This window comes from Xenopus tropicalis, chromosome 6 (genome assembly GCF_000004195.4).
Source record: "Xenopus tropicalis strain Nigerian chromosome 6, UCB_Xtro_10.0, whole genome shotgun sequence".
Lineage (NCBI taxonomy): Eukaryota > Metazoa > Chordata > Amphibia > Anura > Pipidae > Xenopus > Xenopus tropicalis.
The window spans coordinates 17,833,101-17,847,050 of record NC_030682.2 but is presented as its reverse complement, the minus strand read 5'-3'; the positions used below and the strand labels follow the sequence as shown (position 1 = coordinate 17,847,050).

At 42.8% G+C, this 13,950-nt stretch overlaps 1 protein-coding gene across 1 annotated transcript in view; it reads left to right on the top strand.

Annotated features, from left to right (window-relative positions):
- ptprn2 (protein tyrosine phosphatase receptor type N2) overlaps positions 1 to 13,736 on the top strand; it is a 620,616-nt gene extending 606,880 nt beyond the window's left edge. The window contains exons 22-23 of the mRNA XM_002935174.5: positions 472 to 545; positions 7,597 to 13,736. Coding sequence (XP_002935220.2) covers positions 472 to 545; positions 7,597 to 7,668 — 146 coding nt within the window. The 3' untranslated portion in view covers positions 7,669 to 13,736. The remainder of the gene's footprint in view (positions 1 to 471; positions 546 to 7,596) is intronic.
- The last annotated feature ends 214 nt before the right edge of the window (positions 13,737 to 13,950 follow it).

Here is a 13,950-nt window from a genome sequence, read left to right as displayed (position 1 = left end):
TAGAGCTGAATGATATATGAAATAATAACACAAACCCAGACACTGTACGTTCTATGGCTGTTCCTCTCTGTTAGTTATATGGAATCTCGACGCTCCTGTGATTACTAAACCCCAATTGTTTTCCTGCGCCGCGGCAGCAATTTGAGCTCCATATAAAGCAGAACATAATAGATTCTCAGAGAAAGATGATTTTGCCTTACACACAACAGGCAGGTCTCTGCCGGGACTTTTTTCTTTTTTTAAGTTGATGATAATCAAAGATTCCTCCACCTCCCCCCAATGCATCTTTTTTTTTTCCCTCTCCCCGCGTCTGAACATGGCAATCGCATCTGTCTGCACGTTCCACCGAGGCACAAATTAATATTTTTCAATTGGCCGGTTGTCCGAGGGGAACAAGCTGGGGAGAGATTGGCAGATGCCGCCTGGATTATCTTGTGCTCTGAACTCAACCCAATTTGTGGTCTCTTGCAGGTGCTAAGGAGATTGATATCGCTGCTACCCTGGAGCACTTGAGAGACCAGAGGCCCGGCATGGTCCAGACAAAGGTAATTGTCCTTATATTTTGGGGAATGGCTTCCTATTAAATCCTTTTTTTTTTTCTTTCTTTCCGTTCTGTAATTGTTTTGGTGCTAAAAAGGGAAGACTATGACCTATTTTAGCAGCAGAAGCTGGGCCGGCGCTCTGCCCTGGATTCCGAATAAACGCATGGGAAGATGTATCTGGAAATGGTTGCTGCTAATTCTCCGAGGGGCAAAGCAAAATCCATACCAATTACCAGGAGGTAAAAGCAGGACGCAGCCTTCTGGCGGCTAATCAGAATAAAAGATCAAGGTCTAATATATTGGATGTGCTCTTAATTAGCAACCAAAGGGAAATTCCTGTTTAGCATTTTTGTTGTCTCCATGATGTATCTGCTTGCGTCTTTTTAACCAAATCATTGTTTCATTTGGCAAGTTCTAAGACACATTCAGTTGGTCTTCCTTTGTTTTCACTGGCCGCCCTGCTTTGCCTCATTCTAGCAGTGACTGGGGGGTCACTGACCATGGCCACTGTGAGGCTATCACTATTTATATCTGTCTATTTAAACATGGACTGGGCCGGTGGGACACTGGGAAAAAACCTGGTGGACCCCATGGCCCCCGCTGACTCAGGGCTGCTCTGGTTTCTTCTACAACATATCCCTCTGGTGCCCAAGGTTGTGTTGTAGAAGAAGCAGGAGCTCACATCTGGGGTGGGGACCCCAAAGGAGGCAGACCCAGTGGGCCCAGGACTCCCCAAGTAACAGTGTCCAAACACACTACCGCACTTCCACATGGTTGCCCATGTTTCCATCCTGCCTTTTCTGATAAATGGTGCACAAGAGCCCCCTATTTATGCTGGGAAACCCTGAAGTTGCTGCCACCTTGATGTAGCTCCAAGGTTCCTCACAGGCACGCCAGACTTGTATCCAGTGAATGCCAACACATTTTGAACGGGTTCTGTAAAAGTAATGCAAGCCCACTGTGAAAATTGTAGATGCAACTTGCACCCGATCTGTGTCACAATGCAAGTACAGTTAAGTCTGTTTGGACACAGTCGCAATTGCAGCAGATGCACAATTACATTGAAATCATGGGTGAAACAACATGGCAATTTGCATCTAAAAGCTCTTTGCTCTCCGAACTTGCATTTGTAAATGACCCCCCCAAGCTGCATCAACTGCACCTTTTGGAGCGATGCACTAATACCAACACAAATTTATTGTCGTTTTTGGTAAATGGCATTCAAGTTGCAGGACAGAGATTTCATGTTGGAACAATGTCATTTCGGCGTTTGTCATTAATAGCAGCATTAGCGCCCAGTTTACTTTGGAGTAAAGTCTGTTGCGGCAATTAAGGCTGCATTTTAAAGGAGTGATGGATGTAGGGTTGCCACCTTTTTCTGTGCCTTCAGGTTGGGGGGAAGGATGTGGTGTCATTTGGGAGTTGGGTGGGGAAATGGGTGGGCGGGGGGAAAGGTGGATAAGGGGTAGGCTGGGTGGGGTTATATGTGGAGCAGAGGTGGGCCCATACGTATAAAGGGTGATGGGCAGCAGGGAGGGTGAGGGAAGAGAGGCATTTATAAGCTACTACAAATTTACTGGTAAGTACCGGTGCTGGCCTTAGCTTGTGATTCACCGGCTAGAACGGTCAAATACCAGCCAGGGGGCAACCCTAGCCAGATGTTCCTGTAGGGCCAGGCCGGTAATTCCAGGGATCCCTAGTACCAATGCATTCACTTGCCTTGGGCAGCAGTGCCCTGCTAGCTATCAGCAAAAAGCTGCTCCTACCAACTGCGAGAGTAGGGATGAGCACATGTTTTGCCAAGTGTGGAATCGCCACGAAATTCCACGTTTCGCCATTGGCAATTTTTTTTTGTGAAATGGAGGCTGAAATTCCATTTTCGAAATTTAAATTTCAGCTTTTCTAGTGCACGAAAGTCTTCTCTCAACCCTAAAAAAAATGCATCAATGTGCATCAATTACTAGATATTTTCAGTACATACAGGGGCGGAGGATGCTTTTATTGGATTATGTACTTTCCCCTAATATGGGGTCCCCAGCCTTCCCACAGTACCAGGGGCCCCTGCTTCCATGGTCGGACTGGGCCACCGGGACACCACCGAGAGAGGGCTTCTGCGGGGGGTTAGGGGCAGGCAGGCCCGGATTTGTGGAGAGGCCACAAAGGCCCGGGCCTAGGGCGGCAGAAGTTTAGGGGTGGCATGCAGCCTCACCGCAACAACATTTTTAAATTTTGCTCCCATACGGAGCAATGGGGACCTCCCCCCACTGCTCCATATGGGAAATAAAATGTATGTGGAGGGGGGCAACCAACGGGGGCGGCCTCGGGGTGCCTGGATCACAAATACGGCACTGGGGGCAGGGTCAGACTGGGGGGGGCAGGGCCCCGCACCCCTAAGGTGCCCCTGCCAGCTTCATCCCCCAACATGCCCCCCTAACCCCCCGCAGGGGCCCCATCCCAACATCCTTCCCTGAGCATGCATAAGTGAAATGCGTCAGGGAGGACACCGGTGGCCAGGGGAGCAACAACAGGCATCGGGTCCAGGTTCTTTTCCGGTGTCCTGACAGCCCAGTCTGGCCCTGGTTAGGGGGTGCATCGGGGGATGGAGCATGGCGGGGGACATGGCCGCCAGGCCCAGCACCCCCCAGTCCGACCCTGCCTGCTTCTCTAGCAGCCACCCTGCAAGTAATACATGACCTTACTGTTCTGCTTTTCCCTAATAAAAAAAACATTGTGTTGTTGATGGGCTCATACTCTCAGTAATACTGGCTGAATCATTTATGGAAATATATGTTAAATTTTAAATAACTGATTACTTGCCAGGGCTGTGCTCTCTCTCGGGAGATTTGCTGTTGATGGATTTAAGCAAACCGCACACTTTGCCGGCGGAATACAAATAAGAAAATGTAGACTAAGGATTTAAAATCAGGTTAGAAATGCCAATTAGAGTGAGTCCCCAGGCAAACAGCCACCCAGATTGCTTTACCAGTGTCTTTACATTGATGGCGCGGGTACCCCTGCCTCTTAAATATCCTTTAGAAGATTTTTTTTTTTTATGGAAATTCTGCTTAATCCAATTATCTCTGCTCAGCTGTACAGGGCTGATGGACATCGGAGAAAGAGGCTTAATTAAAAAAAATATGGGAGGCCAAAAGCAAAAGGTTGAAAGAATGGATATTTAAAAGTACTCTATTAAAAAAATACAATTGTACTGCCAGCAGGTTAAATGTCTTACTGACCGTACAGGCAGATGAGGGAATACGTCGCTCAGTTTTATGTTCACGGAAGACGTTGCAATCTGCCATTTTCCTACCTGCCAGGCTAAATGAATTGACACAGGTTTCTGCACTCGTATTTCAAAGCACAGAGATCTGCAGATATCCCCATGAATACAGTGCTGCCTGCTTTTAGCCCCCCCCCTCACTGGGGCCCCCCCGCAGGGTCCCTCACCCAATGTCCTTCCCTGAGCGGGCGTAATTTTTAACGTGGAACGGTTGGGCAGAGGGAGCGCCAGCGAGAGTCGGGTTTGGGCCCACCGGAATTTTTTCCAGTTCGGCCCAGTCTGACCCTGTTTATAAATTATCCTTATAATGTAAAATATAGGTGAAAGCCCCGTTTGGTAGTAAGTAATCCAGTAGCAAAAGTGTAAGCTAGTCATTTAACTTACCCCTTGGTGTAAATGTTAGAGTACTGTGGGGTTCAAGAGTGCATCCCTTCGTGCTCATTTAAGAAGCTCCATGGGGTAAGCTGCGCTCTGCTTCTTGTACCGGATCCCATCCTCTTAACCCCTCTGTTGGGCACATGGAACAAACAAATGACTATGAGGAAGCTCATAAGGTTTCTTCTAGTCTAGTAAATTGGGATGCAAAGGATTTTATTTATGGCTCCTGAAGAATGGGATTACCAATGCGAAATGCGTTGTTTTTATGAATAAGAGCTATTTGCACTGGGAGAGGATAGACAGACAGATAGATAGATAGTTGATAAATAGACAGATAGATAGATAGATAGATGATAGATAGATAGATAGATAGATAGATGAATATCTTTATTTATAAAGTGCTACTTATGTACACAGCGCTGTACAGTAGAATACATTAATACAAACGGGGTTATTAAGATAATAATTGATAAATACACAGTATAACCATAAATACAAGATAAATACAGTTGCAATAAGTTAAGAGTCAAAGTCACAAGAGGATGGAGGTCCCTGCCCCGTAGAGCTTACAATCTATATGGGAGGATGACTTACAGACACAAATAGGCAAAGATAGATAGACAGACAGACAGACAGACAGACAGACAGATAGATAGATAGATACTACTGAGCTGGAGTTTCTCTATATGGTCGTTACATGGTTTGTATGAGAAATCATATGGCTGTCTTTAAAGTTAGTTCTGGTAGTTGGACTCACAGTATGTCACGTGAGTTCCTTGTGGAGTTCCTGTGGGCATTATTACTTTGCTGCACATTGCTCGGTTCATTCACTTTTTAACACTGGACACTGAGAGTGTTGGTAGCTGAACACAAGGGGGATATTCTTTGCATCAAAATTTACTGGTAGTGATATCTTTATAACAGATTCTTTTATAATTAAGGAAAGGAGTGAATCTAGTGCTCATGTTGTAGGACCTAGAACATGAGCACTAGATTCACTCCTTTTCTCAATTGCATATACACTCATGAATTGAATTGTAAGCAAATTTGTGAAGAGCAGTAGGCAGTGGGGGCAATGTGCTTACTGCATGGCCAAAGGCAGGTGGCGTAGCCTCCCCAAAGAGACACAGTGTGCCATACATATGAGTATACAGTTATAGACTCTTGGAATGGAATGCCAGCTATTGGCAGCCTCCCCAATCACATCTTCTCCCATGCAGAGTCACTTACATTCCCTCAACTTAATTTTCCCCAGCACCCTTTTTATGTAGCACCTTAATTTAATGAATGTGAATGGAGGTGTTATAGTACATTGCCCCCAATCTGTCTCAGCCTTTCACACGCGCTGCTTATTAGCACAGTGCCATTGCTTACTGCCAGATTTAAAGAACCCATTATATCAGCTTAAGTCATTTTAGCGTGGAATTAATGCTTCAAGACACACTTGATAGGTAATCTTTAGATACATTTTTAGTATGTCTCAATCAAACTGATTGATGGTAATAGCCACTGATAGCTGCGTGTGTCATTCATTTAAACTAATGTTCCTTTCTCTTCTTGGAGCTGCTCTGATCCACCGTAACGTTCCTTATTATCTAGAGTTCTGGAACTGCACCAAAAAAGGAATTAGGAATTCCTTGAGTTTCTTTACATTTAAATGCATTAAAAAGTTACATTCTGAAGCCATTGGGATGTGTGCAAGAAAGCCCCCATTCTATGTTGATCTAGATGAGGTCGAAATACATTCTCCAGGTGTTATTGTCCAAGAGGTGAAAGTGGGATAATACATTCTGTTCTTGATAGTAAGACATCAGCCCATCGAAAGGGAAATTATAACCTCTCCATAAGTAGGGTTCTTGGGGCCATCAGCCCATCGAAAGGGAAATTATAACCTCTCCATAAGTAGGGTTCTTGGGGCCATCAGCCCATCATAAGGGAAATTATATCCTCTCCATAAGTAGGGTTCTTGGGGCCATCAGCCCATCGAAAGGGAAGTTATATCCTCTTCATAAGTAGAGTTCTTGGGGCCATCAGCCCATCGAAAGGGAAATGATATCCTCTTCGAAAGTAGGTTTCTTAGGGTCATTAGCCCATTGAAAGGGAAATTATAACCTCTCCATAAGTAGGGTTCTTGGGGCCATCAGCTCATCAAAAGGGAAATTATAACCTCTCCATAAGCAGTTTTCTTGGGCTCATCAGCCAACTCATAACTGAAGGGGCTGAACTTTATTATAATGTCCCTATCAACTAACTTATGGCCATAGAGGTGGATCATCCTAATTTGGCCTTCATTTGCAGGTCTCCTGGTACATCTCTCTGTTCTGACAACCATCCCTGTCCTATACTGTTCTCAGGGCAGTGTTATTATCCAAGAGGTGAAAGTGGGATAATACATTCTGTTTCTTGATCGTAAGACATCAGCCCATCGAAAGGGAAATTATAACCTCTCCATAAGTAGGTTTCTTGGGGCCATCTATCGAAAGGGAAATTATATCCTCTTTATAAGTAGGTTTCTAGGGGCCATCAGCCCATCGAAAGGGAAATTATAACCTCTCCATAAGTAGGTTTCTTGGGGCCATCAGCCCATCGAAAGGGAAATTATATCCTCTCCATAAGTAGGTTTCTTGGGGCCATCAGCCCATCGAAAGGGAAATTATATCCTCTCCATAAGTAGGTTTCTAGGGGCCATCAGCCCATCGAAAGGGAAATTATAACCTCTTCATAAGAAGGTTTCTTGGGCCCATCAGCCAACTCATAACTGAAGGGGCTGAACTTTATTATAATGTCCCTATCAACTAACCTATGGCCATAGAGGTGGATCATCCTAATTTGGCCTTCATTTCGGGTCTCCTCTTTCTGTTCTGACAACCATCCCTGTCCTATACTGTTCTCAGAGCAGTGAATGGAGAATGGGGTGGCCTGTTAGCTAAGTTAGGTGAGATCTGAAGTGAATAATTATTTGCCATTCTTGATACAATATTTGATTTTTAATGATATTTGACATGATTTTAATATTTGAATTCTTTGAAGTCCACCTTGAAGGCCAAGGTGTGTTTCTCAGGCAAAATTCCTGTTTGCCGTCCTAGACAGTCCTGGAACTATATCAGGATGAGTGATATGATCTTGAGTTCATACATCAGTAACCTTACTTGAGACGAGAGATTGACTCCCACAAATACATTAAATACTTTCATACTTACAGGCAAATATCTGCTGTTGCTCAGTTGTTCCAGCCAAAAATTCCAGAAGAAGCCATGATCTTCCAGTTTACAATTTAATTTCTACAGGGAACAATGGAGAGAGTTGATGGGTGGTTTCTGAGGTTTTGATTGGTTTTGATGAACGACAAAAACACTATGCAGAGGACTTTGCTCATATTTACCATTTGCTTTACAGGAGCAGTTTGAATTTGCGCTGACGGCAGTTGCGGAGGAAGTGAACGCAATCCTGAAGGCCCTGCCACAATGAGCAGTTCACCTCAGCAAGAATCCCAGTGGATTTTTTTTCTCACCCCCCTCTACCTGTCAGTCTCTGTAAATGTTGTTGGAATTGTGATCTGGTGTGTACCATGTACTGTATTCGCATAGATGATTGGGCCCGAAATGCGGCGCTGTGAAGGGGCAAAAAAAAAATAATTATATATATATTCTGTTGAAGAGTTATTAATTAAATAATTTCAAATGTAATGCTAACAATTCATAATATTACCAACCGGTTTTGGTTTGGAACAGTTACTGCTGAGCTGCTGGCCCACGGCTACGACTGCTATTTGAAGGGATAATATACTAGTAATGAATTTAGGAAATGACCCAGTATCTCCCAAGGCTTCTCCTCCATCATTAAATAAGGGTATTACCCTGCCGTAGGAAGAGTTTGGTGTAAAGTTATAGCTCGCTTGCCTTTTTTCCATTTCAGCTGATGATGAAGGAATGTAGGACTAATAATGGCTGTTAGGCTGCAGGCTGGACATTCCAAAAAATGCATTCCAACAATACAATGTGGCTCATTTATCATCACTAATCACATTTCCCCAATGGCAGTAACCCGTGGCAACCAATAACAGTTCTGCCTTCATTATTCTACATGAAGCTGTTTGAGAAATGCTAACCGCTAATTGGTTACTAGGGGTTATTGACCAGGTCCAAATTCTACCGGTGTTGGTAAATGAGCCTGACTTTTTTACCAGCAATGGGGAAAAATGGCAACAAAGAAGGCTAATGTCAGCATTGAAGCATCATTTTTGAGATAGAATGTTTGCCATTGATGTATCCCACCAAACACTGTGCAAGCGATAGAGGAGCTTTCAACCATTTTCTTGCTCTTGGCCAATGAATGTGTTATTTGAAAACATTCTAATTGTCTGATTGGCTACTGGTTGATCTGGTCATGTGTACATTTTGCACTCTGATTGACTGTAGGGTGATCTATCCCCATGAACATTTAATGCTTTGACTAGCTACAGGTTGGTCTATCCCTATATTCTATAATTGACTATAGGGGGATCGTACTTGAAAAAAAGTCTAATGCTGTGCCTATCCATAGGTTGGTCTTGTCCAATACACAGTCTCTGATTGGCTGTAGGGGGATCTAGTCTAAAGAACGTTCTATCGTTGGGATTAGCCATGTACATATTATACTCTGATTGGCTATAGGGTGATAATTTCCCCATGAACATTGTAATGTTCTAAATAGTTACAGGTTGTTCTATCCCCATGAACGTTCTACTGCTCTAAATGGCTATGGGGGAGGAACAGTCTAATGTTGTGACTAGCCATAGGTTGGTCTAGCCCAATGAAATTTCTTTGATTAGCAGGGGAGCTAAGCTCAATAATTGGCTACGGGGTTACAGGCTACAGGGTGGTCTAGCCATATATACATTTTCTTCATACACCCTATGAACATTATAGTGCTTTAACTAGCTTTATAGGTTGGTTTAGCCCTAAGGCCATTCTAAAGCTCCCTGTGAACCCTACAAATGGACGCCATAGTTGGTCAGGCTTTTAATGAGCTACAGTATATACAGTACAGGGGGCTTTTGTGCCATCGGTATACTTAATGTGTGCATTTTTAACTTTGTTCTATAAAGTGAACACACAATGAATGGAAGTCAAGTCGATGGTGATTGGTTAGCAACCACTTGCACCGGGAATTAGACAAACCTGACCCTAAATGGTAGAATCTTGCAGCTCAAATGTGGATTATTGCTGAAGTACCGAGAGCAGCCCCATCCGGCTCCTGTTTGCTCTTGCTATCATGATATTTGCCAAGCTTAAGTAATTACCTTCTCATCTCCATCTTTTAATCTCATTCTGAAATATATCCGTCTGCTTTTTACCTTTACCCCCGGTGCAGCTTGTCATATACTGACTCCGAGCTACAGAATTCCCCCTAATGGGAAAAGTACTCACCTACGTGAAACGCAATCTTGTTGGTATTGTGAATTATATATTGTCCTAATATATGTACTCACTAGCCCCGCCCCCAACCCCGCCCCTTCGTATATAGAAGTGATTTTAGGGACCGTTCCCTGTTGTTTGTGCTATATTACACAGCCAGAGACATGAATGTAATTGCTCACCTACCTATTTATATATTTCCAATGAGGGCGATAGCAATATAAACTGTATATGGGGAGTTCGGGGTTATTTCGAGGATTTCTGGTTGAAACGATGCTCTTTTCGATGGTCGATCGGCCATTATAAATAAATCATGAATTTTTTTAGACCTTTGTACTTTCAGATGCTTCGACAGCGTAATCGGTTTAGAAAGCGATTTCTTTGTAATTTAGAGTGTTTATAGTTTTCATGATTTTTGCTTTTTACAGTTTTTAGAATGGATGTTGCCATTAACCTATTAGGAAAGACTCTTCAGTGCTGTTAATGGAGTCCTAAATGAATTTGTCTTTGGAAACAGAAATATAATATTGTCAGATTACGAATACAAGGTACATTAATACAAGGTACATTAATACAAGGTACATTAATACAAGGTACATTAATACAAGGTACATTAAGGGACACTAATATAAAGACACGTGACAGCTTCCATCCCATACATTATATAGTAGGTGCTATGGGGTAAGAAAATGGTTTAGGGGCATCTCACCGTTCCTTATGATTTAGGACTATGGCAAGTGTCCTTCTACAACCTTAACCCCCATATGTAATAAAAGGCACTACGTTTGCCCAGGAGCAGTAACCCATAGCAACCAATAAGGTGTTTTGTTTTTTTAAACAGGTGACCAGTAAATGCTACCTGCTAATCGGTTGCTATGCGTTACTGCTCCTGGGCAAATGTAGTGCCTTTTATTACATATCCCCATAAGTCTTTGGCCCCTGTGGCCCCCATTGCATTTCCGCTCCCAACTACATATTTATTGAGAATCCAGACCTTTATATAGTACAGTATTGCCTCCTGAGCTGGAGTAGAAATTTAAAGGGGCAGTTGACCTTTTTTTTTTTTTAATCATGGCACTAGTATTCTAAGAAATGTGTATATTGTATTATTTGTGAATTATGACTAATTTTGTTGCATTCCTATTGCTACACATGGAACAGAGGGGGTACGGATTGGCCTATCCTGTGCTGGTTCTTTTACAGGGGCAGAGAAAACATCATGTGTGCCATAGGGCCTATGCAGCCATAGTTTTTTAAAAAATATTTGCCTCTGTTCTGCCCCAATAGCCAAGGTCGGACTGGGGGGTGCACCCCAGGGGCCCCATCACCCCCCAAGCAGCCCCTACAACATCCCCCGCATCCCCCACAGGGGTCCTTGCCTTGCCCCCCTAACCCCCCAAGGAGCCCCTACCACACCCCCCACACCCCCCACAGGGGTCTTGCCTCACCCCCATAACCACACCCCCCCGGCAGGGGCCCCCACCACATGCCCAACCCCCTCTCCTGGGCGTGCCTAAGTTAAACTTGCTTTTATTTCGTCAAGGGAAGGAAGACCAGCGGCCTAGGGGAGAGAAGGTCTTGGCCGGCGGGGCCCACCGGGTTTTTTCCGGCCCAGTCCGACCCTACCAATAGCTCAAACTATGTAGCTAATAGGCTAAGTTGCCCCTGACAATTTTTTTTACAATACCATTGCTACAACATAATAGAACAAAATAGTATAATATAGATTATACTAAGAAAATACTTTTATATATATAATATATATGTAATACTGTATAATGTAAAGCTCAGCATTCCTAATAGATATGTAGCAGGGAGTGGAACGGCAATGGGGACCATAAGGGTAAAATTCTTAGGGGTATATTTATCATGCTGTGTAAAACGTGGGGTAAAACATCACTTTGATGTTGCTCATAGCAGCCAATCAGATGCTTTGGTTTTCTAACTGTTGAAATCTAATTGCTGATTGGTTGCCCTGGGCAACATCACCAGTGATGCTCTACTCCACTTTTTACACAGAATGATAAATATACCCCGTAATGTATATCTGACACAAAAGGAGAGAAACATATAGGGTAAATGTGTCGCCCAAGCATATATTTTGGACTTGGACTTGGATATAAGCAATATAAAGCAAAAAAGTTCCGCCACCTTATTGAGAAAAAAACAAACCATCACTCAGTGTAGTATAATAATACAATATCAATACATTTTTTTTAGAATATCATTGTCTATATCATATTAAAAGATATTTTCAAAATCAACTGCACCGTTATCTTTCTGCTACAAACCCACAGGCAATACTGTATTATAGAAAGGTCGGGGTTCTTGATAACTATTAAGCAGGGTGTGGAACTGTAATAGGGCACTTAAGGGTGAAGAACTTATTGTATATCTAACACAGAAGGAGGGATACATGTTGGTTATTGAGTAAATCCACGCATCACGCATTTCGTGCTTGGACCCTAGTTACGCCCATGGATGTAGGAAATATGAAGCAAAAAATGTTTTCCCGTATTTTTTAAACAAAAATCACACAATATAGCACAATACAAAATAAGGACTATTTTCTTACGATACCATTATCTGCATCATAGCTTCCAAAATCAGCTGCCCATTTAACTCCACTCCAAATCAGAAGGCTGTGCTGCACTATATAAAGGCCCGGCTTCTCCCTAAATACGTAGCGGGAAGTGGAACGGCAATGGGGACCTCAGGGGTGAAGTACTTAGGGGCATATTTATTAAAGTGTGTCAGCCAACATCACCGGTGATGCTGCCCATAGCAACCAATCAGATCTTTGCTTTTGTTTTCTACCTTGTAGGTGCCCATTGAAATCTAACTGCTGATTGGTTGCTATGGGCAACATCACCAATGATGTTGACTTACACCAGCGATCCCCAACCAGTTGTTCGTGTTTATTTTTGAATTTCTGCCTTGGAGACAAGTTTTGGTTGCATAAAAACCCAGTGTAAAGCCAAACAGAAACTTCTATAGGCTGCCAGTAGTGATTAGCGAATCTGCCCCTTTTAGCTTCGCTGAAAAATTCCCATATCTATCGAAAGATTAGCGAAAAATGGTTGGCATTGAAAATATTTTTTTAGCTGTTCCGCTAATTTTTCACCATTTCGTGACTTTTTCGGCAAAACAAAATAGGACAGATTCAATCATCACTACTTGTGAAAAGATTAGCGAAACGGCTAAAAATTTGCAAAACAGCGGAAATAGTGCACAAAATGTCGCGCGTGTTTTTTTGGATGCACGTGACAACTTTTTGACACGCGTGTTATATTTTTACGCGTACGACAATTTTTTTTGCCCCATGCAACCATTTTTTGTCCCGTGGCGAATTTTCCCGCAATTAATTTTGTCGTCCGTTTCACAAAACAATCCGTCGATGGCCAAATGCGGAGATTTGCTACAAATCCATGCCTGGCAAATGATTTCGCCCATCACTAGCTGCCAGTCCACACAGGGGCTATTAAATTGGCAAATCTTATTTGCACCCCCAGGAACTATTTCCATGCTTGTGTTGCTCCCCAACACTTTTTCCATTTGATATAAAAGCTTGGGGATCCCTGCCCTACACACTATAATAAATATACCCCTTCATGTATATAAATTTCATGTATCCCCCAGACACATTTGGTACTTGGACCCCAGTTTTGCCCCTGGATCTACAGAATATAAAGAAAGAGTTCTCTCATCTTGTTGAAGCAAAACCCATAATCCAATATATCATATCTTCCATTCCTTCCGGCACTATCTTTTATAATGTGTTCTTCAGGTAAAACGGAGTTTCTATTTTGCATTCGTGTCCCTTTACGATTTCTTTTCCTTTTTTTATAATGGATAATAAACACAATACTTCGTGTTACACCAGCAGATCTTACTCCAAGTGGTACTCGCGCATGCTCTGTGTATCAGCCGCGGATCGGCGGCGTCAGAGACCTCCGTATGTGACCCGTTCTCTTGTTTCCTATCCGTACAGACGAGGAATTTTAGAATCTTTCTATGTATATAACTGATTAAACACACACAAAAAAAAAATGAAATATAAAGTATTTTGTTCTACCTCTGTAAAAACTTCATTTGTGAATAAAGTCACATTGTCTGTGGAGTATTGTGAATACTGCAACATTGCCGCCTCTGGTCTGGTTTTTTTTCTTCTTTCCAAATTCAATTTCTGCCACAGCGGGAAGCCTTTGAGCGATGATTATTTGAAAGGAACACAAGGTTTTAATATTGCTTCATGCGATTTTGGGTTGTTTTTTTTCTTTCAAACAAAGGCATTAAAACAAAAAGCCCTGGTCGTGTAGTAATAGAACAAGAGGTTGTGAAACTGCAACTCCCT